Genomic DNA, 23,175 nt, shown 5'->3' on the forward strand with positions numbered 1-23,175 from the left:
GTACATCTTATGCCTGGAATCCACCTTGATTGGTTTGAAGAGAGCTGGTGCTTATCTCCGCCCTTCCAACTCAACAGTTGGTGGTGTGAAGGGACATACTGTGACAAGCTGTGTTGTTAGAGACAGAGATTGTCGGTGTGGTATGAGGGATAGACTGTGATAGGCTGTGCAGGGTGAAGTGTCGTGAAAATCCCTCTTTGTTCCATGGTGTAACTGATCGTTGTGTCGTATATCTCTTCCCCTCCTAACCGTCCTTCCCGAGTCAACCATAAATCATGAGACTGCAACAACCACCAATGATCCAATAATCGTTTATTATAATGAAGGGAAACAAATGGTATTTTTGTTATAAGAAAGTACAAAAGCAGTATAAAACTTCACTTTTTATCACACAATGTCCAGCAATAAACTTAAAACTGATAACCATCTACTTAATAGCACCTTTCACATCAGAAGGACGTCCCAAAGAGCTGCAGTCACAGGTTTGCATCTGAGTTGGAGGTTGGATTCATGGAAACGTGGGACCATAGGCGTGGGGAGATAACCAAAGGCGTAAATAAAAAGTACCCTCTTGAGAAGGATCTTGAAGGAGACGAGGGGAATCTGGGATAGAATTCTAGAAAGCTGAATGCTGCTTTTAGGAAGGCAGGATGATGAATATGAAGCAGGCCATTGCTACCAAGCGGAAGCAGCGGGCTGATACGTAGTGTTTTAAAAGCTCAACAATGTATGATGGGACTGTTGAGGATTTAAAAATGAAGACGAGCATCTTAAGATCTGTGCTCTGGGGGATGGGGAGCCAGTGGACCAGGGGGAGGAATGGGGCAATACAGTCATGAAGCCTGTTGTGGGAGAGGATACGAACGTTAGATTTCTGATTATTATGGAGCCTGTCGAAGGAAAAATTGGGAATTCCAACAAGCAGATTTTTGGCGTTGTCAAGCTTGAACATGACGAAAGTTTGGATAAATCGTGTGCCAGCCTGGCTCAGTGGTAGAACTCTTCTTTTCAAATCGCACATCGGGACTTGGTTTCATAAAATATTAGATGACTCTGCAAACCAGTGCTGAATCGGCACTCCTTTCTCAGAGGTGCTTTCCTTTCGGTGAGACAATAAACCGAGATCATGTGTATCTGCTCAGGCATATGTTAAAGTTCATATGGCGCAACTTGAAAAGTGAAGGGAATGTCTCCCAACCAGCAGTCCCCCAAACAAAGTAGTCACTCATTTCTGAACTGATTATGCAAAACTACTCTGCGCTCATTGGATGCCGCATTTTGCCCATGGACACCTGAATTCAGTTTCCGTTATATCATCTGAGGCGCTTTTAGATATCTCGACTATATAATACATCACTGTGACAAAAGCACGGACTATTATCAGAATTATAATGGTCTCAGAAGCCTGGGGGAGAGGTAATAGTGGAGGCAGGCGATGTTACACAGATGGAGTTTAAAGGACAGTTGAGATTGGAAATTGTCACCGAGGTTCCACCCTGACTCCATGAGGTGAAGTTTGTCTGAAATGAGGAGGTTGTTAGAAGCCAAGCAGGAGATTCTTTCTCTTGTGTGGGAACTCAATAAAGTTAGGTCTTATCCAGGACTGAACGTCTGATAGCAGTGGTCTTGGTAGCGAGGAGGAGGCAGAGAGATAGAGTTTGTTGTTATCCCCACGCACTTTAAATCAGCAAGCACGTTAGCCTCATGCCTGCGGATGAACAACTAAGAGCATACAGTCATAAAAGAAGAGAGGACCGAGGCTATAGCCAGGAGTAATATAACACGTGAAAATGCGGGAGGAGAATCTGTTGGCGGAAATGAAGTGGCCTCTTTTGGATACGTAAGAGCGAAACTAGGAAAAGACAAATTGGAGCAGAGAGATGGGGAAATGGTACAAGATGTGGTGTGACTTTACAACCGAATAAAGTCCCACCACCACCAGAAATGTAGAATTCAGTGAGTATCAACGCTACACTTTAGTCGAGCGATCCGAGCACAACAAATGATTCATACAGTGTGTGGAAAGCAAAATGGAAGTGTGGCTCGCTAGCCTCAGTGCACAGTGAACAGCTCGTCTTGCCCTTGGATGTTTGGTCACTTTTTGTTTCTTCACCTTTATATATAGATTGTAGAGGTGATACTGCCTCCAGTAGGTAATATGCGACCGATTGTCACATACGCTGACATTGTGATAATATTCCAACCCCAGCTTCCCCACCACTGTCACATACACAGAATCTGTGATAAAGCCCCAACAGTTACACACACAGACTCTGTGATAATTCCCCGACTGTTACATACAGAGCTTGTGATAATAAACCCACTATTACCTATACATATTGTGCTAATACACCCACTGTCATAGACACAGACTCTCATTATTAACAGTTAAAAAAGGATCAGCCTTTAACCTCATCCGTCTCTTTGGGAAACATTTTCCCAGTCAAAGAATGTTCACTTCTGCAAGCTCCATTACGAAGAAAGACTTTTGTCCCCATAAATGAAGGGAGATTCTCTGCGGCGAGGAGAGAGCCAAATCCAAAGAGGAAGAATTTCCATTTCTCAGTTTTTCTTGCACCTGTCACTGCTCCACGTCGGACGTTCAGAAGAGCTAGTAATTAAAGTGTGCCTCCACAATGAGGTTCAACCCAAAATCTGACTTAGAAGGAAGAGTGACGCTAATTGAGCCAGACTGGCCCCTTATTGCTGAATCCGGTGTTTCAGGAGAATGAGGAACATGGGAGTGATTATTCCTTCCCTGTTCCAGGAGATGATGGTAAAACATTCGGGTCACCCCAAGGACTCGCCCCCACGTCCACATACTCACCGTTATGTATCACATTAAGTGAATAATGTGATTTCTCTATGATCAGTGGAACATCACGGAATTTAAGCGCTTGAGGGCTATTTTTGTGTTTCCTACTCAGCCATTTTGTTACTTGATTCACTGCGGAAATAAAACAAATAATAATAATAATAATCCTTGCATTTGATATAGAGCTTTTCACGTCGGGAGGACCTCCCAATTGTGAATTGTCAAGTGAATTTACTGTATATTTGTGGGCCAATGCGACAGCCAATTGCGCACAGCAATGTCCCACGAAGCGTCGTAGATTGAAAATGTCCAATTTGTTATTGGTTTTAGCTTTGGAGGGGTTATTGTTAGGCGTGTGGAGCTAGGAAACTTGCCCAAAGTTTCGCCTTGCCTGGAATTGAACTAAGGTCTCTCACTTGCAAAGCGAGTGCTCTAACCACTGAGCTGCAGGACTCCAATAAACAACAAGGCCAAGCTCTGCGCTGGGTGGGAATCCTGGTAAAATAACAGACTCTTCGAAACTCCTTTTCCCATTATTTTTTTTAGCCTTGTACTGAATATCAACGGGCTGTCCCACATCAGGACAAGTAACGTAGAACCACATTCGAGCGTTTACGATAGGGTCTGAAGTTCAGAATGTGAAATATCATGCACCACGTTTGACACCTACTAACCGTTCTCATTAAATCATCACCCTGACCCTCCTTGCTAACTGATTGTCATCTTATCCCTTCCCATTAATCATCATCATCATCATCAGAACCCTCCACTCCAGGTCATCACCACGCTAGTCCTCGTCACTAAATTAGCATCAGTTTAACCCTCCTCACTATGTCATCATCATACTAACACTCCTCACTAAATTTTCATCACCCTAACCGCCTCAGTAAATCATCATCTCCCAAGCCCTCCCAAGTGAATCATCATCATGTTACCCCTGCTCACTAAATCATTATCAGGGCCCTCTTTGCTAAATCATTATACATCGTTACCTTTCTTTGACAGACCCACTTGAACGGAGAGAATTGTCTGTTGTTTTTTGCGCCAGAGCCACAGTCCCGGATTTGTGAGGAGCAAGAGAATTGAGATCAGCCCCATTTGGTAGAGATGATATGAGGCGTCAGAATCTGCAACAAGAAGAGTTGGAAATCAAGATGTTCATGATTTTCTAACCGCAATGTCCCGTGACCCCAATTCCCAGGGAAATCTCTACTTCTGCAATTATTTGTAGAGACTGCACAGCACAGAATAAATCTGCACGATCCACAAAGGCTGTACCTGTGTTGCTACTTCACAGTGCAAGATGCTGTAATTAGTTTGCTGAATAATTTCTCAATCTATATTTGGGATGTTTATATAATCGAAATATACGTTCAAACTGATGTGAGGGGAGCTGGTTGTGAAGAGCTTCGCAAAAGTTCGTTCTCAACGAAGAGACCAAAAGTGCTTATAAAAAACAAACGCTTTGCATTTCTTGTCAGCCATTGTCTCATGGAAACTGTCTGGAGCTGCAAAGAGCTATTTTTCACAAAGGAACCATCTTGAAACATACAATAAGTGATAGTCACGTCCCTAACTGTACCCACTGAGATCAATTCGAAAAGAGAATCGGGAGAAAGAATGGAGGAAGAAGAAAAAGTAATCGGAACTTGGAGTTGCTAACCATATTCCAGCTTTTAAAGAAGAAAGGTCAATATTACGATTTAAACTGGACATATTATAATACCTGTACAATTTCGCGTTATTATACTGGACCTATAATACTACCTGCATACATTTGGGTGACTGGACATAGGATAATACCTGCATACTTCGGAGTGGTCTAACTATGAAATATTCAACAATATTTGAGTACATTTTTTAATATCCATTGAAATGGACACTACATTGAGCATTGCTCCTCTATCTCTTCCGCAGCATTTGGTTAGATCAACTTAAATCGTAATGTACTCTACGTGGATGCATTAGCATCATAAAAGTGTACCCCTTAATTACTTATAGCTTTTAATTATCTGAATTAATAAATATCTATATTTTTGTGCAACATTTGTGTCAGTCCTTACTTCACCACAGGGTCACGAATATGCAATACCCTTTACAACAGGGTTCTTCACCTCCTAATCTTCACACAATGCTTATACTCTTAAGTTCCCCTCTCACTCATATGAAGGTTTGGCTTCCCCTTGAATGTCTCAAATTATACTTGCGATGCTTATATTTTTGAGACACATGATCAATCTCGTTCAAGCAGTCTGATTCAAACACTGTTCCAGAGAGAGAGACCCACATTCTCACTATATAATGCGTGAAATTCCTCCTAACTTATTTTGTGGATCCTATTGTTTCTAACTTATATTGGTGTCCCCTGGTTGCAGAGTCTCCATTTGGAGGAAAAGCTCCACTTACTTTAAACTTATCGAACTCTTTTTATAAGTTTGAACATTTAAACATAATTTCATTAAATCCACACTTGGACATATTTTCTGCAACGAAACATGGCGTAACCTCTCCAGTCTAACCTACCTGCCCTGGTATCAGCCTCACAAACCCTCGCTGTGTTCTTCCCCTCGCAGTTCTACCGGTCTTATAGTGTGGAAAGTGAATTTGGACACAATACTCCAAAGGTGATCTATTCAAGATTTGCATTTATTCAACATCACCTCCTCAGTTTTACAATCTATCCCTCTGATAATAAAGACCAAATTCCCATTGGCATTCTTGTAGCCTTGTTCGGCTTAGTAGCTACTCTTGGAGCTGTGTGGAAATGAATCTCCAGATCTCTTTACTCCTCCGCTCCTCTATGGTGGCCAACACCTTGAACACTTCTTTATTTTTCCTGTTGAAGTGAACTGCTTTGCAAGTTCATAGGTGAATCTTAATTTGACATTTTTCAACACATACTGCTGGACTCTTTACACCTTACTATATTTTTCTGAAATCCCCTTCATTGTCAACCATGTCCACAGTATGGTGTCGTCAATAAATCTTGACACCACGCTTCCTAAATTTGTATATTATATTTGCATGTTTGTAGCGATTTTTACACAGGGGAACACCACTCACTACCTCGTTCCAGAATGAGGAGTTTCCTTTCTTTCACTCTTTCCTATCAGTTCTCTCATCATTTTTTAATCCATTCTGTAACGTCTATTATAACTCCATATGTACTGATTGTCTATTAGACCCTAACAGGGCACCTTATAAAGGTCTTCTGGATTTCCAGACACACCACATTCACTGCTTTAATTACTCTTTGCCTTTCATTGATCACAATGGGCAGACAAATAAAATGGGTATATCAACAAAATGTAATACAATTAAAATACTTTTTTTTGTATTGAGCCACCCATTATGTTTATCCATTTAACACTATTAATCATGACACATTTTCCAAAGGCCTTACCTTCCACACAGGCCTCACCTGCCCCATGGGCCTCACCTCCCCCATAGGCTTGACGTGCCCTACAGGCTTCACATCTCCCACAGGCCTCACCTCCATCACATGCTTCACCTCTCCGATAGGCCACATATCCACCATAAGTTTCATCTCTAATCTGCCGCTCCTTCTCTTTAGTCATCTCTTGAAACTCTTGGCTCAGTAAACGATGTAGCTCATCCAATTTACTCGCTGTGGCTTTCTTCTCCTCCAATGTCTTCAGTTTTTCTTCTTCGAGAGCGAATTCCAGGTGTTGGATCTTTTCCTCGCTCAAATGCTTCTCTTCAATCAGCTGTTTGTGAATCCGAGATTCCTCCACAATAATTCTCTCGTCTCGTTTTTGTTTCTCCTGTTGAGCTGTGATGCGGAAACATATGGATAATCAGTGTTTTTATGAGTGTCAAAACAGTGTGAGGCGGCCAATTGCAGCTTCAGATGCTGCTGGACTACACGCGGTAACAGCATTCGGAGACCTAGATATCATGGTCAATCTGTACAGCTCTGAAATACCACACCTGGAGTAGTGTGCATCGTATAAGTAGTGTGCGGAGTAAAAATGCCATCAAAATAAATAAAACTAATTTGGTCACTCAATCCACGAACGTTTCGGTGACAATGCTATGTGCTATTAACTGCTGCCTTACGTCCACAAACTATGCAGTCAATTAATTTTGTAGTAAATTAAGTTAAGCAATTTGAAATGCTTTGAAGTTATGACAAAGCACTAAACCAAATGCACGGATAATTGTTGTTAAACTGTGTTGTCATGAAAGGGCATGAAATGGAGACAGGTTGGTAGGATCATCTGTTACATCCTGTTGCCTGCTCTCTGGTGTTTTCAGACAGAGACCGATTTTTCTTTCTCTTTCTCTCTCTCGGGAGTGCGTTCCTAATGTCCTGTAGCTCAGTGGTTAGAGAACTCGATTTGCAAGTAAGAGACCTGAGTTCAATTCCAGGCAGAGGGCGAAACCTCGGGCAAGTTCCTTACTCCACACAGAGCCTAATAATAATCCTTCCAAAACCAAAAACAATAATAAATTAGTCATTTTCAATCTACCACTGCTTGTGGGACATTGCTGTGCGCATTGGCTGCCGCGTTCGCCCACAAATATACAGTCAATTCACTTGGCAGTGTGTTCTGTAAAGCGCTTTGGGACGTCCTCCCGACGTGAAAAGCGCTATATCAAATGCAAGGATTATTATTATTATTATTATTATTTAGTCATTTATTGTTGTTGAGACAAATCATTACTCTCTGTGCGAAATAGCGTATTGATCCAGAAGCAAAAGTATAAGGCCTCCAGTTCGGTCAGTCACAATGAAACTTATATTATCCTACCCCACAGGCCTCACGTCATCCATATGCCTCAACTCCCCCACGTGCCTTACCTCTGATAAAAGCTTCATCTCTAATCTGCCGCTCCATCACCACAGACTTCTCTTGGAACTCTTTTCTCAGTGAACGTTGCTGCTCTTGCAATTTTCTAGATGTGGCTCTCTGCTCTTCCAGTGTGATCCGTTTCTCTTCCTCCAGATTCGCTTCAAGGTGTCGGATCATTTCCTCTTTCAGACGCGTCTTCTGAATCAGCTGTTGGTGAGCCCAAGATTCTTCATCTCTCTCTCTCTGCACCAATTCTATTTTCTCGTGTTGAGCTGGGAAACAACGGGAATGTCTGTCTTTTTACCGGTATCCAAACAGTGTGACAAAGCATGTACCAGTCACACAAGAGTCGGATGTCAGGAAAAGTTGAAATCGTAAATGGTCAAAGACTGTGACTGCCTCGCTAGACTGTGAAGGATATTTCATGCGGATTGTTGAACAAATTAAGGTGGTGTTATATCTTTGGTTTCTGTCACATCTCTTATAGACTTGATGAAAGAATACCTTAATTTCTTGCTTGGAAAGTGCTAATAATGAGAAACGGAGGCATCGAGAGATTGTTTCAACATTCTGTGACAGGTTGCTTCCAAGCAATGTAGATTGGCATCCCTTGAGAACATGTTGCAGACTGATACTTGGTATTCTGGTATTTATCATGGTGATGAATTATCAATTTAGGTTTTTTTCTCCCCTCATTAGTAAGTACCGTACATTTGTGACATATGCCCAATATTGTGTAGCAAAATACAGCTCTCATCAGACGGTACCTTAGGTACTGTGTACAGCTATGATCAGAACAAACCTGGAGGATTGCATGCAGCTCTGTTCAGACTATTCCTTGGAGTACTGCGTTCAAATCTGTTTTACGCTAGAAGAGCATGAATTTTAGAGAGGTTGAGAAGAATATGAGGGATGATGCGATAGAACCTGTCGTCCGCTCTCTGCTCGTCTCAGTCAGAGTGAGGAAATATATTTTCTCTCTCTCTTTCTCTCACATCAACGCTATTTTTGCTATTTACTTCCTTCCCATTTTAGTGTTGTTTACTTGCAGTGTAGAGGATGCAATCTTAGTATATTGTAGCTAACAGTGAAGAATATAGTAGCAGATTGCAAGACGATATAGAAAGAGTGGAAAAATGGGCTGACGTGTGGCAGATAAAGCTTAATTTGGAGCAATGCGGAGCAATGAATTTTGTGAGGAAGAATGAAGAGAGGCAACATTATCCAGATGGTAGATTCCAAAATGGTTTGAGGGAATAGAGAAACCTTAGGGTTCATGTAAGTAAATGTTTGAAGGTGGCAGGACGTGTAGTTAAATTTATTAAAAAATCATACGGGAAATGTGTTTCTAAAATGGGGGCATGGAATACAAAAGTCAGGAAGTTATGACGAAACTTCATAACAAAAACTGGTTGAGCTTCAGTTACAGACTGTGTTCAGTTCTTGGCACCGCACTTTAGGGAGGATGTCAAAGCGTTGGAGAGGGTGCAAAGGAAATTTACCTGATGGTTGCACGAAGGAGGGACTTCAGTTATGAGGGGAGGAAAAATATGCTAATCTTTTACTCCTTGGAACAGAGAAAGTTACTGGGAGATTCAATGGAAGTTTTGAATATGATGAAGGGATCGATTGCTTGAACAACGAGAAAGCATTTCCACTAATGCGAGGGTCGGTAACCCGAGGGCACCGATTTAAAAAAGTTGTTGGAAGAAACAGAAGGGAGCGGAGGAGCCGTTTTCCCAAACAGCGAGTTGGTCGCATGTGGAAGGCATTGCCTGAAAGGGTGGTGGAAGCTGATTCGATAACATTATTTCAGGTAGAATTAGATAATAATTTGTGGTGGACAAGTTTGCAGGGTGATGGGGAGAGTGTGTGGGAGTGGGATCGATTTCAGAGATATATTCAAAGAGCCAGCATAGGTACATTAGGCCGATCAGCCTCCTTCTGTGCTGTATAGTTCTATGATTCTATGATAGTGAATGAAATACCAACTCAACCTGCATGAAATAAATGATGGATTGACAGCACAATGTCCAATGCATCCATTCTGCCCATTGTCCCCCGAAACGTGCATAAACATCCCGCAAAGATCTCAACTCCCCAACAGGCTGAGGTATCCCAAAGGCCTCACCAACCGTGGTGCCTGACGTCCCCCATAAACGTCACCATCCTCACAAGCCTCACCTCCCTCACAGGCCTACCCTCTCTCACAGGCCTCAGCACTCCAACAGGCCTCAGTTACCAAAAAAGCTATACCTCTAATCTCCTGCTCCATCGCTGTAGCCTTCTCCTGGAACTCTTGTCTAAGTGAACGTTGCTGTTCCTGCATTGTATGAGCTATGGCCTCCGGCTTCTTCAGCGACTTCTTTTTCTCTTCAAACAGAGACGCTTCCAGGAGTCGGATCTTTTCCTCAAGCAGACGGGTCTCCTCAATCAGCGCATGATGAGCCCGAGATTCATCCTCCCTCACTCTGACCATCAGATCTGGTTTCTCGTGCTGGGCTGGTACGGTGGAACAAAGGGTACGTCAATGTTGTTATCAGCGTCCAACTTGTGTGAGATGGCAAATACCAGTAACACAGGAGTCTGGTTAACGGTAAAATGTTTCCATTGTTAATTGTCTAAAACTATAACGGTATCTCTGGACTGAGAAGTTGACCTCATTAACAGGTTGAGTTGGTGGTCTTTCCTTGCTTTCTGTGACATCTCTTATAGCATTGTTATCCATTCCTTACTTCTTATGAGCGAATAGGAGAAAGTGAGGCATCGAGAGATGATTTAATCGTTCTGTGAAAGGTTGCTTCCCAAGCAAATAAAACATTCCTATCACTTGAGTACGATTTTAGGACTGGTACTTATTGTGGTGTCTCTTGTGGTGAAGGATTATCAATTTGTTTTTGACACCGCTCGTTGGTAAATACATTAAACTAATGACTAACGACACATACCCTACACTATCTAGTGCGATTTACGAAAATTATGCCAGGGCTTATAATGTTAAATTATGAGGACAGATTGCATAAACCTGTTCTGTGTTCTCGTGTATTTAAAAGGTTAAAAGGTGATCTGATTCACTTGTTTAAATTGATAAGGTTATTCAAAGAATTAGCCACAGAGAAACTGTATATCTCTTGAGGAGTGCAGAATAAGGGTGCATCCTTTTTGAAATCAAATCTAGGCCATTTAAGGAAGCATTGTTTCAATCAAAGGTAGAAGAAATCTAGAATTGTATCCCTCACAATTTACATTGAACCATAAAATTTGAAACTATCTTGGATAGAGTTATGTTAATTCAGGTTAACATTGATTATGAGGCAAAGGCCGGTATTTGAATTTGACGTACAGATCAGTCATGGTATAATAGAATAGAATAGGAATGTCCGACTCTCGTTCTGGTGCTCGTAAGCTCCTCAGATAATTCGACAAGAGAGGTTGGCCAAGATAGTCTTGAACTATGGCTGCACTAACCGGCTTCAAACTCCACCACCTTATGAAATCTTTCCATGCAGAGATTTTTCGGTATAACAGAAGGAGTGCGTGTCAGCAACAGTGAGATACGGAAACGATCAACTCCCAGCTGCTCTAACAGGGTGAGGTAACTGATCAAAACTAATTTCCCCCCAGAAACATGGTTACTAGCGTCATTGTGTCGGCTGATAGTGGTCCGATACTTCCTGTATTAATATTGACTGATGAATTGTAACAAAGGAAACAATTGTTTGACATCGTAATTTTGCGCATTATTTCATGAATATTTAAATATTGAATACAAAATTTATCACAATGGATGATGAAAATATCATAGCAATCCGAGACCCAGACGTCAAATTCAATCTACACAATTTGCCACATCAAACCTGGAGCACATTCTACTGCTCAGATCAGCCCACACTTGGAGGAAGCTGTACAATAACAGCAACAAAATTAAATTGTTCAGCGCCGTTAACATCGGGAGGACGTCCCAAGGCGCTGGACAGTCAGGGGTCAGGACCCGAGGATTGAGTATGGGTGACGGAAGGCAGAGAGGTGGGAGGAATCGAAGGCACGATCGAAGAAGCAGTCAAGTGTGAAAGCGAGGCGATGGGATGCAGTTGCAGGTGGTGGGGTCAGAGAGGCTGAAAGGTCGACCACAGATAGTGTTAGAATTTACACTTTTTCTATAATGTTAGAATCATAATAGATGTTGCGAACGGGTTAACTTTTAAGTTAAGTGTGTTGTGGGCAGCTGGAATGAAACTCCCTACACGTACACGAGATAACGGACTGTCTCAAGGACAGTGTGTTTGTGTGCTGAGGCACGTACACCCCATGAGATGTTCACGTGAACCCAGCATGATTTTGGCCAGGTGACCTAATGTCCGCACCATGATTGGATGGACACAAGCTTAAGACACCGTGCCAGACCAAGATCGCGCCCGGGACAGTACCTACCGTGAATGGATGACTGACACCTAGACGACAGAAGTAGACGACCACGAGGAGGAATTACGCGGTAGTATTGTTCTGTTAGTAAATTGATTGATTGTGCTTACTTGCCCTCGCCCATCGGGAATTTGGACGGATCCTGGAGTTTAATAAACACCACTCTGGTTGCAAACAGTGGTTGTGTTTGATTGGAACTCGAAAATAAGATTTTATTTTCCAACAATTTGGCGTAGTCGGCAGGATCGTTCAGGAAAGTTGGACAGAGTAAGTACAATCAAGCATTGACGAAGGTTTATGTTTAGTTTTTAGTCATTCCCCTATAGGTGTTAAGTTAGTCCCAACTGAGGGAAGGAAACCCTTTATTACCTTGGGTAAGGAGAGGGACCAGGACCGATAGTAATTGGCACTATGGTCCCGGGAAATAATTCTGGTTGTGACTGCGCTGTGAACTTTGAAAGGAAGCTCATTAAAACGATTCAGAAGTTGAAGTTAGGGGCAAATGGTTAGAATATTCCGCAACCAACTGGCGCTGTAGGGTATAAGCCTTTAGTAGGAGAAATTGAGGAGTTAGGCTCTCCGCGAAGGTTGAGCGATAGCAAGAAGAAGGTTTTGTTGAAATACTGGGCTTTCGTGAGTTGCCAACACCTAGAAGAAGAAAGACGCATATGGCAGGAGGAGAAAAAATGTGAACAGGAAAGATTAGAGGAGGAGCTAGGAAAAGTGAGAGAACAGGCTGCTAAGCATGAGGCAGATCTTCATGCCCAGCAGGAGCATGAGAGGGAAAGATTTCAGAAGGATCTGGAAGAAGCGAGAGAGCAGGCAGCAAAGTACAAGGCGGAATTCTACGCTCAGCAAGAGCGCGGGGAGTTAGAGCGAAGGGACTTAGAACGTGTGAATCAAGACATGACTGAGATATATACGACCCTGCAGGGAATTTATAACCATCAAGGCGCTATTTTAAATCTAACGGCTGTTAAATCTCGAGAGGTCGAGGAGCTTAAGGAAGAACGGTTGCGAGATAAGGAAATGATTGCCGGGTTGGGACAGGAAAATGATGATTTGAGGGGAGCAGTGCGCTGCCAAGAAATAGGTAGGCAGGAGCGAGCGGAGTTAGAAGAGTTTAGGAAAGGAAAAGAGAAAGAGAAGGAAGATAACGAACGAAGACAAGCGTTAGTAGCAGCAGTATGCAACATTAAGCCTGTGATAAATGGGGTTTGTCAGGATGCCGACGATAATAATGCTTGGAATTGGGGAGAGTTGGATGAAGAGGTAGTACAGTACAATGAGGATGAAGGGTCAGCGGCACCCCTAGTAAAGGGTCGTGTTTGTCTGGTCAGCATTTCACGGCGTACCAATGCGAATGGGAATGCTGGGTGCCGGGACGAAATTGTCTCCTCCCTGAGCCCGGGAGATGTGGTAGTGTATTGTTCTCAGCTGCGGTCCAAATTAACTCAAGGAACCCCACGGCAAACCTGGATAATGAAATGGGATACTTGGAAAGAGGATAACGCTGACTTAACTCCCGCCGACTATGCTAGGACACTTAAGGCAATGTTAAGCTCGGATCTCCGAGGGTCTTTAGACCCTCGTACAATCCCAGGCGGAGTCGTTACCCCGGCCAATTTATAGGATTTTGAGGAAGAGGTGAGGCGAGCGCTGGCTGCCCACTCCAACCCCCTTGAAGATTTGACCTCATGTAAGCAGGGGACAAACGAGAGTCCCCTGGCTTTTCATCTCAGATTGTGGCAGTTATATTCGGCTAATCAGGAGAATGCCATGAATCGACAACAATGCGAGAATTCTGTTAGTTATAAAAAATGCTGGTTAGGGAAATTGAATAAAGATACCTCTGCTGCTATGGGGTTAGGCTTAGATCCCGCCTCCCTTTTTGATCAACTGATAGGAGCAGCCACTATTTGTCATGGGGCTATTCAGAAAACTATTAAGACTGAAAAGACAGAATCTGTGTGGCAGGTGGAGGGGCGAGAGCCATGGAGTCAACTGAATAATGGTCCGAGCCGAGGGCAGCCCCGAAGTCAGGGACACCATGATAGATCAAAGGATATGTGCTATACCTGTGGTAAATGGGGGCATTGGACTCCGGACTGTCCAACAAGGCGCAGAGCCCGCGCATAGAGAAGGCAGAGCTTTTCTGCTGACCCCAGACCTGATCAAGAGCAGCAAAATTATGAGCAATGGGAGAGGAACCTGGAGCAAAAGTTAACCCAAGGAATCTTGACTCAGCTAGGCCATAATCCGGGACGTTGAGGTGGCTCTGTCTCGGCTATAGTCGAGGGGAACCGACCATGCCCTCAATGACATGTTTCGATCCCACACCCTGATGGCAGCCAAGTGAGCAATCGGTTGTGTGTCCCCTTTAAGAAATGCGAGGGACCAAGGCCGTTTATATCCATGAAGGTGTGCGGGACCGTCCATGCTATTTTGGTAGATTCAGGCTCTAAAGTCACCCTGCTTAATTTTGACAACCAAACCCTTCCTCCCCTCACAGGTGAATGTTTGGAATTTTCTGGTGTGTCTGGGAGCCCTGTGTATGTCAAGTGTTGCCTCCTTTGCCTGTACAATTGACTTGTAAAGCAACAATTGTTTTAAAACAGCCAATTGCTGTAAATGTAACCACTGAACCTGGTATCCTCGGGAGCGATGAACTAACCTCGTGGAAAGCTCTGCTTGACTATACTAATCATTGTTTATGGTTAGATCAACATCCTGGTCAGGGTCGGTTTTGTGAGATATTAGATCGGCATGCTGTGTGCGCTATTAAAAAGCCCACCCCGTACCCTCCAGTTCAGTCAAGTCACCCCTGGATTGGTCCATTATTATCCCAGTTTCCAGGTCTCCTAACCACTCACAAACATGACTGTGGGAGGATGGCAGTACCTGAAGAGGTTAATGGTCCCACCCACCAGCCCTGTAAACAATACCCTTTGCCTAAAGAGAGTTTACCTTATGTCCAGGCCACAATTGAGAGTTTAAAGGAACAAAGTGTGATTCGTGAAGGGATATTTACTACTAGCTCCCCTGTATGGCCCGTTAGGAAACCTGATGGTTCCTGGCGGTTAAACATTGATTATCGGCAGCTTAGTAAAATTACACCTGCTTGTGCTCCAGTTGTAAGTGGCATGAGCCAGCTTCTGAAAGACATCCCCTCTACTGCTAAATGGTTCTCGATTCTGGATATTTCAATTGGATTCTGGAGCATTCCTCTGAAACCAGAGGACCAGCATAAGTTTGCGTTTACGTTCAATGGTCAACAGTACACTTGGACAGTTCTACCTCAAGGCTTCCATAACTCTCCGACCATATTTCACAAACGTATGGTTCAGGCACTGCGTAATGTTGTTCCTCCTGATGGTACAATTATTCTCCAATATGTTGACGATATTTTGCTGATTTCTGATACTCAGGAAACTCATCAAACTCTCCTAGAACGGGTATTGAAAGTGCTTCTTCAGGCTGGATTGAAACTTAACCCCATGAAGGTACGGTTGTGTGTTCCAGCTGTCTCGTTTCTAGGTGTACAACTGGATGCAGAGGGACTTCGACCCGATGCTCATAAGGTCGACATCATTCAGCGCCTCCCACTGCCTGTGACCAAGACTGCACTTCGTTCCTTCCTTGGACTGGTGGGGTACCAAAGGCAATTTCTCCCACAATTTGCTGAACTGGCCAAGCCACTGTACAACCTTGTTAAAGGCGATATCCCTGATGATCTCCGTGAACACTGGACAGATGAACATACGGAAGTTGTATCTCAACTTAAACAAGCAGTGCTGCAGGCTGCTGCTTTGGTGCACCCCCAGCATGATCAGCCTTTTCACTTAGAGGTTGCCGGAGATCCTACTGCATTAGCAGCTGTTTTGACTCACCAGTTTGAAGGTTGGTACCCACCGATTGCATACATATCTCGCATTCTCACTGGTGTGGAGCAACAGTTTGATTCGTGTGAACGTCACCTTTTAGCCGTGTGTTGGGCAGTCACCTCCTTTCAATACATCACTGGACTCCAGAAGATTATTCGTCACTCTCCACATACCCCCGTTCGTCTCCTGCAACGACCGGGCAATACGCTCGTCTCCTCGCAAAGACTCACTAAATGGGCTCTCACTCTGGCTGCTGCTGATTTATCGGTTGTTACTGGTCCGATTACCCTCAGTCCCCAGATGATGTTGTATGACGGTGACCAGCATACATGCCCTCTTCCGTGCTTGAACTTCAGCGATACTGGGATCCTCAAGTCCCGGCTGGAGGCTTCCCCGGTGCATTCTGTCGCCAATGTGTAAATTGATGGCTCATCCTTTCATGTTGATGGCAAGGCTTTCACTGGTTTTTCCGTTATCCTCCCCGATCGTGACATTGGTTTCCGCTGCACACCACATTCTGCTCAATATGCTGAGTTGGCCGCACTCGTTGAAGCGGTACGCCACACTGCCAAAATGGCTACCAACATATGGTCCGACAGCGCTTATGTTGTAAATACTGTGTTACTATTACCCTTGTACACTTCCCGACATTTTTGTACCTCTGCAGGAACGACGTTGGTTCACGCATCACTTCTGAGATATCTGGCTGATGAGATATCCTGTCGCACCCATCCGCTGTATATTGGTAAGGTGGCAGGTCATCAAAAGACTGGATCGCACTCACACGGGAACAATCGTGCTGATGTCGTTGCTCGCCAGTCCGCTCTTGATGGAGAAGCATGGATTTCTTCCCCTCTTCCGTCTGCCTCAGTGAGGAGCATCTCAACTTCGCCCTCTTTGACTGATTTGATTAAACTCCAGAATTCATACCCGCCTTACATCGAAGCCGTGCAGTGGCACCAGGAGCAACTTGCTGGACTTGATATCCATCCTGAGCCACAATATGATTGGCTCATACACACCCATTTGTATGTTCCTCTGGACTCTCTGGCCTCCCCTGTTCTCATGTATTCTAAGCACGATATCTCCACTGTATGTATTCCTCAGATTGTGCTGATGCGATGTTTCAATTATACCACTCACATCCTACTGGTGGTCAATTTAGTCCCTCAAAAACCATCACTAAGTTGTTGCACTCTGTCTGGTAGCCTGTTTTGTCTCATGACGTTCGGAAACAATGTAAGACGTGCCTTGTGTGCCTCCAGCATAATCCCCATCGATGTACTAATCGAGCGTTATTGCGGAGTGCACCCTCTCCCTCGGGTCCTTGGCCCAATATTCAGATTGATTTTATTGGGCCATTGTCCACAGCTGCCGGTGGTTACAAATATTGTTTTGTCATTATTGATAAGTTTACAAAATGGATTGAAGCTTTCCCGACTAAAAATAACACAGCGCTCACTGCTGCACGCATTTTATTGCTTGAGGTGATCTGCAGGTGGGGAATCCCTGGTATATTGGATAGTGATCAAGGATCACATTTCACGGGTGAAGTTTTTACCAAATTGATGGATTTGCTGGAAATTGATCACAAATTGCATGTGTTATACCATCCTCAATCCTCAGGGGTACTAGAAAGAAGTAACCGCACATTAAAGGTTTTGTTGTCAAAATTTTGTGCAGATCACCCCACGCAATGGATGAAGGGATTGCCACTGTGTCTAATTGCAATTCGCTCCACCCCCCATGCTACTACTGGCATTTCAGCCTATCAAGCGATGACAGGTCGGTTAATGAGGCTACCAGGTTGTACAGTAGTGATGACTAAACAAGCCCTCGAACAATTAGAGGGTAATGTTAAATTGCAGGGAACTGCGGAGGAGACATGGCTGAAAGAGATGTTAAAGATCATACAGGAAACCAACAGGTTTGTGGCTACAAACACTGGTAAGGCGAAACAAAGTATGAAGCAACAATTTGACACTACTGTTATCCATGTGGAGTATGAAATCGGAGATGAAGTCATGGTTCGCGTGTATGGGAAAAAGGAATCTCCTTTTGCCCCGCGATGGAAAGGGCCTTTTGAAATTTTGGAAAAGGCAAGCCCGGCAGTATATTTAATTACCATGCCTTTGTCTTCTAAATTGACTAAATGGTACCATGTGAATCAACTCAAAACTGTAAACAAGGGAAAAGGATAAACTGATGATTGAATATATGCTACATTTGTAATTTGCAGGCACCAACCGAGTGATTACCGGATCTTCTGTATCAATATGGATCTGGATGGAATTACTGGAGGCCTGGTGCTTGGCGTTGTAATACTACTAATCCAGAACTGCCATGCTTACCCCCATAATACTTTCTTATAAACAGCTTATAGATATGCACAAAATAACCAGGTGTCCAGTTGTTATGTATGCGCTAATATGCCAACATCTGTTAAACATGGAATACCAGTAAGGGTCATTCCTGGCAATGTTAGCTTAACTGCATTTTTAGTATTTCAACCAACATCAGACGAATGTTAACCATGCCGCTGCATGTGACTGGTCAATTCCTATTGGAGACGATCGAAAACGATGGGAATCAGCAGGGTACAGTTTAAAGGAATACCGTGGGTATTACCAACCACCGTATGATATTACCCTCTCACCCCCGACATTAAGGGTTCCCAACCCCCCTTCAGGTGAGATCTGCATCTCCCGTAATATCACTGGGGGATTTATTGTAGGAGAGAGTAAATGTGCCCAGACATTTGTGATAGGTAACGATACGTGTTCCCACCTACGGCATTGGCCATATACCATCCTCAGTTTCAAAAACCTCACCACAGGTACTTTCTTTAACCAAGTTTGGATTCCACTGAGGTTGGGACCCAACATTACTACGTATAAAAACACTTAGTTTGTATGCGGAACCGAGGCCTATCCATGGCTGCCGCTTAATTGGACAGGGAAATGCTATCTTGCTTATGTTGTCCCAGGTCTAAGACATGCCTATAAGTTACTAAGTGACCACCATATTAACAAAAGATCCATCACTAAGGCCGAACGTTTCTTTGCTATTGCTTTTCCCATGTATGGAAATTCTAAGCTTTCCCAAGAGAGCATTAGTATGGCTAAAATCCTTGAGCAGGTGGCAAATGATACAGGGGAAGCTGTTGACTCTTTTACCGCTGAAGTAGTTGCTATTCGGACAGCGGCTTTGCAAAATCGCATGGCATTAGATTTCTTGTTGGCTAAAGAAGGAGGTGCATGCGCCGTAATTGGGTCTGAGTGTTGTACATATATTCCGGATAACTCCGAGAATATAAGTAGCTTGACTGATCATATCCGGAAAGAGATGGATAAATTGAAGCAGGCTCCATCTTCATCTCTTTGGGCATGGACCAATTCTTGGATGGATTCTATTGGAAGTTCACTGTTACATGGGCTAATTATTATTGTTGTGATCTTGCTTTGCGTTTATTGCGCTGCTACGGTTGTGAAGTTTATTTTTCTTAACGTTATGCCTAGTGTGGTTTCCTCTGATGTACCCTTTGTAGGGAATGATGGAGAGGCTGACAAAGTTGCTGCCATCCACCCTGTTGCCTGGAAATACCATGCTCCCTCCCAGGTTGTGTAACTTTATATTATTTTCCTGATTTTATACTATATCCTTTTTTTTGTAGTTTTGTGATACCTCATGTTCATTCGGTATCAAGGTGGGGACTGTTAGAATTTACACTTTTTGTATAATGTTAGAATCATAATAGATGTTGCGAACGGGTTAACTTTTAAGTTAAGTGTGTTGTGGGCAGCTGGACTGAAACTCCCTACACGTACACGAGATAACAGACTGTCTCAAGGACAGTGTGTTTGAGTGCTGAGGCACGTACACCCCATGAGATGTTCACGTGAACCCAGCATGATTTTGGCCAAGTCACCTAATGTCCGCACCCTGATTGGATGGACACAAGCTTAAGACACCGTGCCAGACCAAGATCGCGCGCCCGGGACAGTACCTACCGTGGATGGAAGACTGACACCTAGAAGACAGAAGTAGACGACCACGAGGAGGAATTACGCGGTAGTATTGTTCTGTTATTAAATTGATTGATTGTGCTTACTTGCCCACGCCCATCGGGAACTTGGACGGATCCTGGAGTTTAATAGACACTAATCTGGTTGCAAACAGTAGTTGTGTTTGATTGGAACTCGAAAAGAAGATTTTATTTTCCAACAATAGTAGGGGATGTCAGGCTGGATTCTGGGAGAAGAGCGAAGCCTGCTGAACGTAGGTAGCAGCCATTTTGGAAGGAAGTCAGCAGGTCAGAGAGGTAGGAGAGGGCAAAGCCTTGAAAGGTCTGGAAAATGAGAACGAGAATCTTCAACTCGGACGTCTGGGGGATAGGGAGCCAATGGTGTCGAGCGAAGGTGGGAATGGTGGGGTCAGGATGAATGAGGCCTGTGAATACACGAATTGCAGTGTTTTGGATTATCTGCAGCTGTTGAAGGGAACATATGCGACGGCCGATGAGGAGGGAATTTCCATAAACGAGCCTTGAGGTGACGCATGGGTGGGTGAGATTTTCAGCAGCCTGAGGGATGAGGCGGTGGCGGAGTCTGACAGTGGTGCATAGGTGGTGGTAGGCAGAGTCAGTCATAGCAAGGATGTGCTGGAGAAAGGATATTTCAGGGTCAAACATGCCACCCAGGTTCCTGAATGGCTTCGTGACGTTGAGGGTACAGTTCTTGTCAGAACTTGGAGGACTACATACTGCACTATGTAGTAATAATGGTGATGACCAATGTCATGGTCAAAGAGGAGGGTTTTGAGGCGGGAGTTCAAGGAGGTTAAGGAGGGGACGAGGAGCAGTGAATGGGGAATGGAATTCCAGAGGTTGGGGGCAGAGTGGCTGAAGGCTCTCCCGCCAATGGTGGGGCGGGTGTGTCGTGGGACGTGGAGCAGGCCAGAGGGAGAGAGGATGGAGGGAACGGGTGTGTTGATAGGCGTTAGGATGACATAATAATAGGGTGTGGCAAGACCGCTGAGTGCTTTGTAGGTGAGCACCCGGATTTTCAACTGGATCCTCTGAAGGACAGGGAGCGAATGGAGTTGGGGAGAATGGGGAAGATGGCGTCACGGAGTTTGGTGTGTCAGAGGATACGGGATGCATAATTCCGGATTATCTGCAGCCTTTGGAGAGGTGGGGGGGGGGGGGATTGGGAAGGCCGACAAGCAGGGTGGTTGCACAGTCGATCCTCGAGGTGATGAACGCATGAACAAGAGTTTCAGCGGCCTGAGGGGTGACGTAATGGCGGAGTTGGGCGCTGTTACAGAGATGGGGGAAGGCAGAGTTAGTCATGGCTTCGATGTGCCTCACCTTTAATCTGCCGCTCCATAGCTGCAGTCTTCATCTGGTACTCTTCTCTCAGTGAACGTTGCCGCTCCTGCAGCTTACGAGCCATGGCTTTATCCTCCTCCAAGAATTTCCTTCTGCCTTCCTCCAGTGCCACTTCCAGATTTCGGATCTTTGCCTCTCTCAGATGCTTCTCCATAATCAGCTCTTCGTGAGCGCGAGACTCCTCCTCCGTCGCTCTCTCCACCAGATCTCGTCTCTAGTTTTGGGCTGGGAAGGGGGAAACAAAGAGAAGCTCAGTATTTTAATCGGTGAGGCAGCGAACACCAGAGGCTGGACTGAACAACATTACAGCATTCGCCCTCAATCCGCAGAACTTTGACGTACTTCTACTGGAGTGCTGCGTAGCTGGAATCTTGATCAAATAATACAGCCTCGCAGCCTCCCATGTCAGGTGTAGCCCTTCATCCCCGCTACTGATCTGTGAATCTACTACCAGCCCCCCATCCCCTTGCCTTCCGAAGGCAGTTGTATCTCTTGAGATACGGCGGCAGTGGGAAGGCTGGAATCCCTGACAAGTAATATAAACTTTACGAGTTCTCACACCTTGAGTGAAAATGTGGACTGCAGCGACAATCAGGGCCCCCAGTAGCAGGGCAATGATGAAAAGCCATAAGTATCCTTGCACTTGAACCCATATTCCAGGCATACAATTCCTCTCCAGATGTATCAGACCATTGGCGTTCCTGTCTCGTGACCTCATCCTGTCTTTCGCCTCGTTGGCAATGATGTTTTCAATGTTGGCTGCACTATGACGATTCCGCTCTCTCATCCTCTCATCACGATGCCGGATTTCCATCCTCTTCAGTCTCTCCACTTCCTCACGTTCGCCTGAAAATTAAAACACAAGGAATGCGAGGCAGTAAAGTGCCGTTGAAGCAAATATTCAGACAAAACAGACCGAACCTGGAGTGCTCTGTACAAATCTGGTCAGTGGACACCTGGAGTTCTGTGTGCAGTACTGCTCAGATCACACATATGTTGTGTTTAAACGACAATAACTGGTAGGAGGATTAGAGCAGTGTAAGGGATCAAGTGTTCAACCCTGTCGTCTGCGCTCTGCTGGTCTAATCCTGCAACCCGGATTCCCCTATATAAAAACAGAAGTCAATAGGAACACTCGGCAGATCAGGCAGCTGGTACGCACAAAGGAAAGTGAGTCAACCTTTCGGGTAAATGTCATTTCGTCAGTACTGCGCGAAAACGAAGTGGGGAATATTGCAACAAAAAGGCTGGACGAGATAGAGGAAATCTGTATTTGCAATCTACGCATTCCCCACCCCCCCACCCACCCCAAGCCCCACTCTCCCCTCACCCCCGCCCACTGGGTTTCGCATCATTAATACTTATCTAACCCATCATCCCCCCATATTCTCCTTTGTCTTACTTGCCCTGCCTTTCCTGTTGTCACTTGGAAGCCTCACTCTCCCAACATGCCCCAGTCCTGACGACGCCATGGAACCGAAACGTTGAACCGCTTTCTTTTCTTCATAGATGCCACCAGAACTTTTTTTTGTTCCAGATTTCCGAATTTCAGATTCTGATCCTAATAAATCATCCTGATTCTGTAAAGCTCTGTGACACGGCACGTGTAGCATTTTGTGCATCTCTGGGTGACGAAAAGTGGTTCAGTGCGTTTAGCTCGGGTCAGAAAACACCTGGAGTACTGTGTAGAGACTGCTGGATGTCGGATACAGAAAGTTTAACAAGGGATCCGGAATGTCAGAGTGGAGCAGAGCGCAAGGATTTGAAGGGATTTTTGCGTGTTGATCGGCATTATGAATTCTAATGCCTGAGTGACGGTTGCTACTGGAGCCGAGCGAGGATTCAGGT

At 44.5% G+C, this 23,175-nt stretch overlaps 2 protein-coding genes across 3 annotated transcripts in view; both read right to left on the reverse strand.

Annotated features, from left to right (window-relative positions):
* Positions 1 to 298: 298 nt before the first annotated feature.
* Positions 299 to 21,805, reverse strand: LOC103190361 (trichohyalin-like). 2 transcript variants are annotated; one of them, XM_042345197.1, is made up of 6 exons: positions 21,307 to 21,805; positions 9,889 to 10,134; positions 7,641 to 7,904; positions 6,219 to 6,608; positions 3,808 to 3,942; positions 299 to 2,947 (listed from the first exon to the last, which is right to left on the reverse strand). In XM_042345197.1, exons 1-6 carry the CDS (start codon positions 21,479 to 21,481, stop codon positions 2,748 to 2,750), a joined length of 1,410 nt encoding a protein of 469 aa, XP_042201131.1. In that variant the 5' UTR covers positions 21,482 to 21,805; the 3' UTR covers positions 299 to 2,747. The 2 variants fall into 2 exon arrangements, with proteins under 2 accessions (XP_042201131.1, XP_007909298.2); XM_007911107.2 differs by having other exon boundaries at positions 6,309 to 6,608; positions 21,307 to 21,804.
* The window catches only part of LOC103171597 (guanylate-binding protein 1-like), a 30,376-nt gene continuing 28,684 nt past the window's right edge, over positions 21,484 to 23,175 (reverse strand). Inside the window, exons 15-17 of the mRNA XM_042345201.1 lie at positions 21,994 to 22,173; positions 21,798 to 21,853; positions 21,484 to 21,552 (exon numbers count right to left, since the gene is read on the reverse strand). Coding sequence (XP_042201135.1) covers positions 21,484 to 21,552; positions 21,798 to 21,853; positions 21,994 to 22,173 — 305 coding nt within the window. The remainder of the gene's footprint in view (positions 21,553 to 21,797; positions 21,854 to 21,993; positions 22,174 to 23,175) is intronic.

The sequence above is a fragment of the Callorhinchus milii genome, unplaced genomic scaffold (genome assembly GCF_018977255.1).
Source record: "Callorhinchus milii isolate IMCB2004 unplaced genomic scaffold, IMCB_Cmil_1.0 Scaffold33, whole genome shotgun sequence".
Taxonomy (NCBI): Eukaryota; Metazoa; Chordata; class Chondrichthyes; order Chimaeriformes; family Callorhinchidae; genus Callorhinchus; species Callorhinchus milii.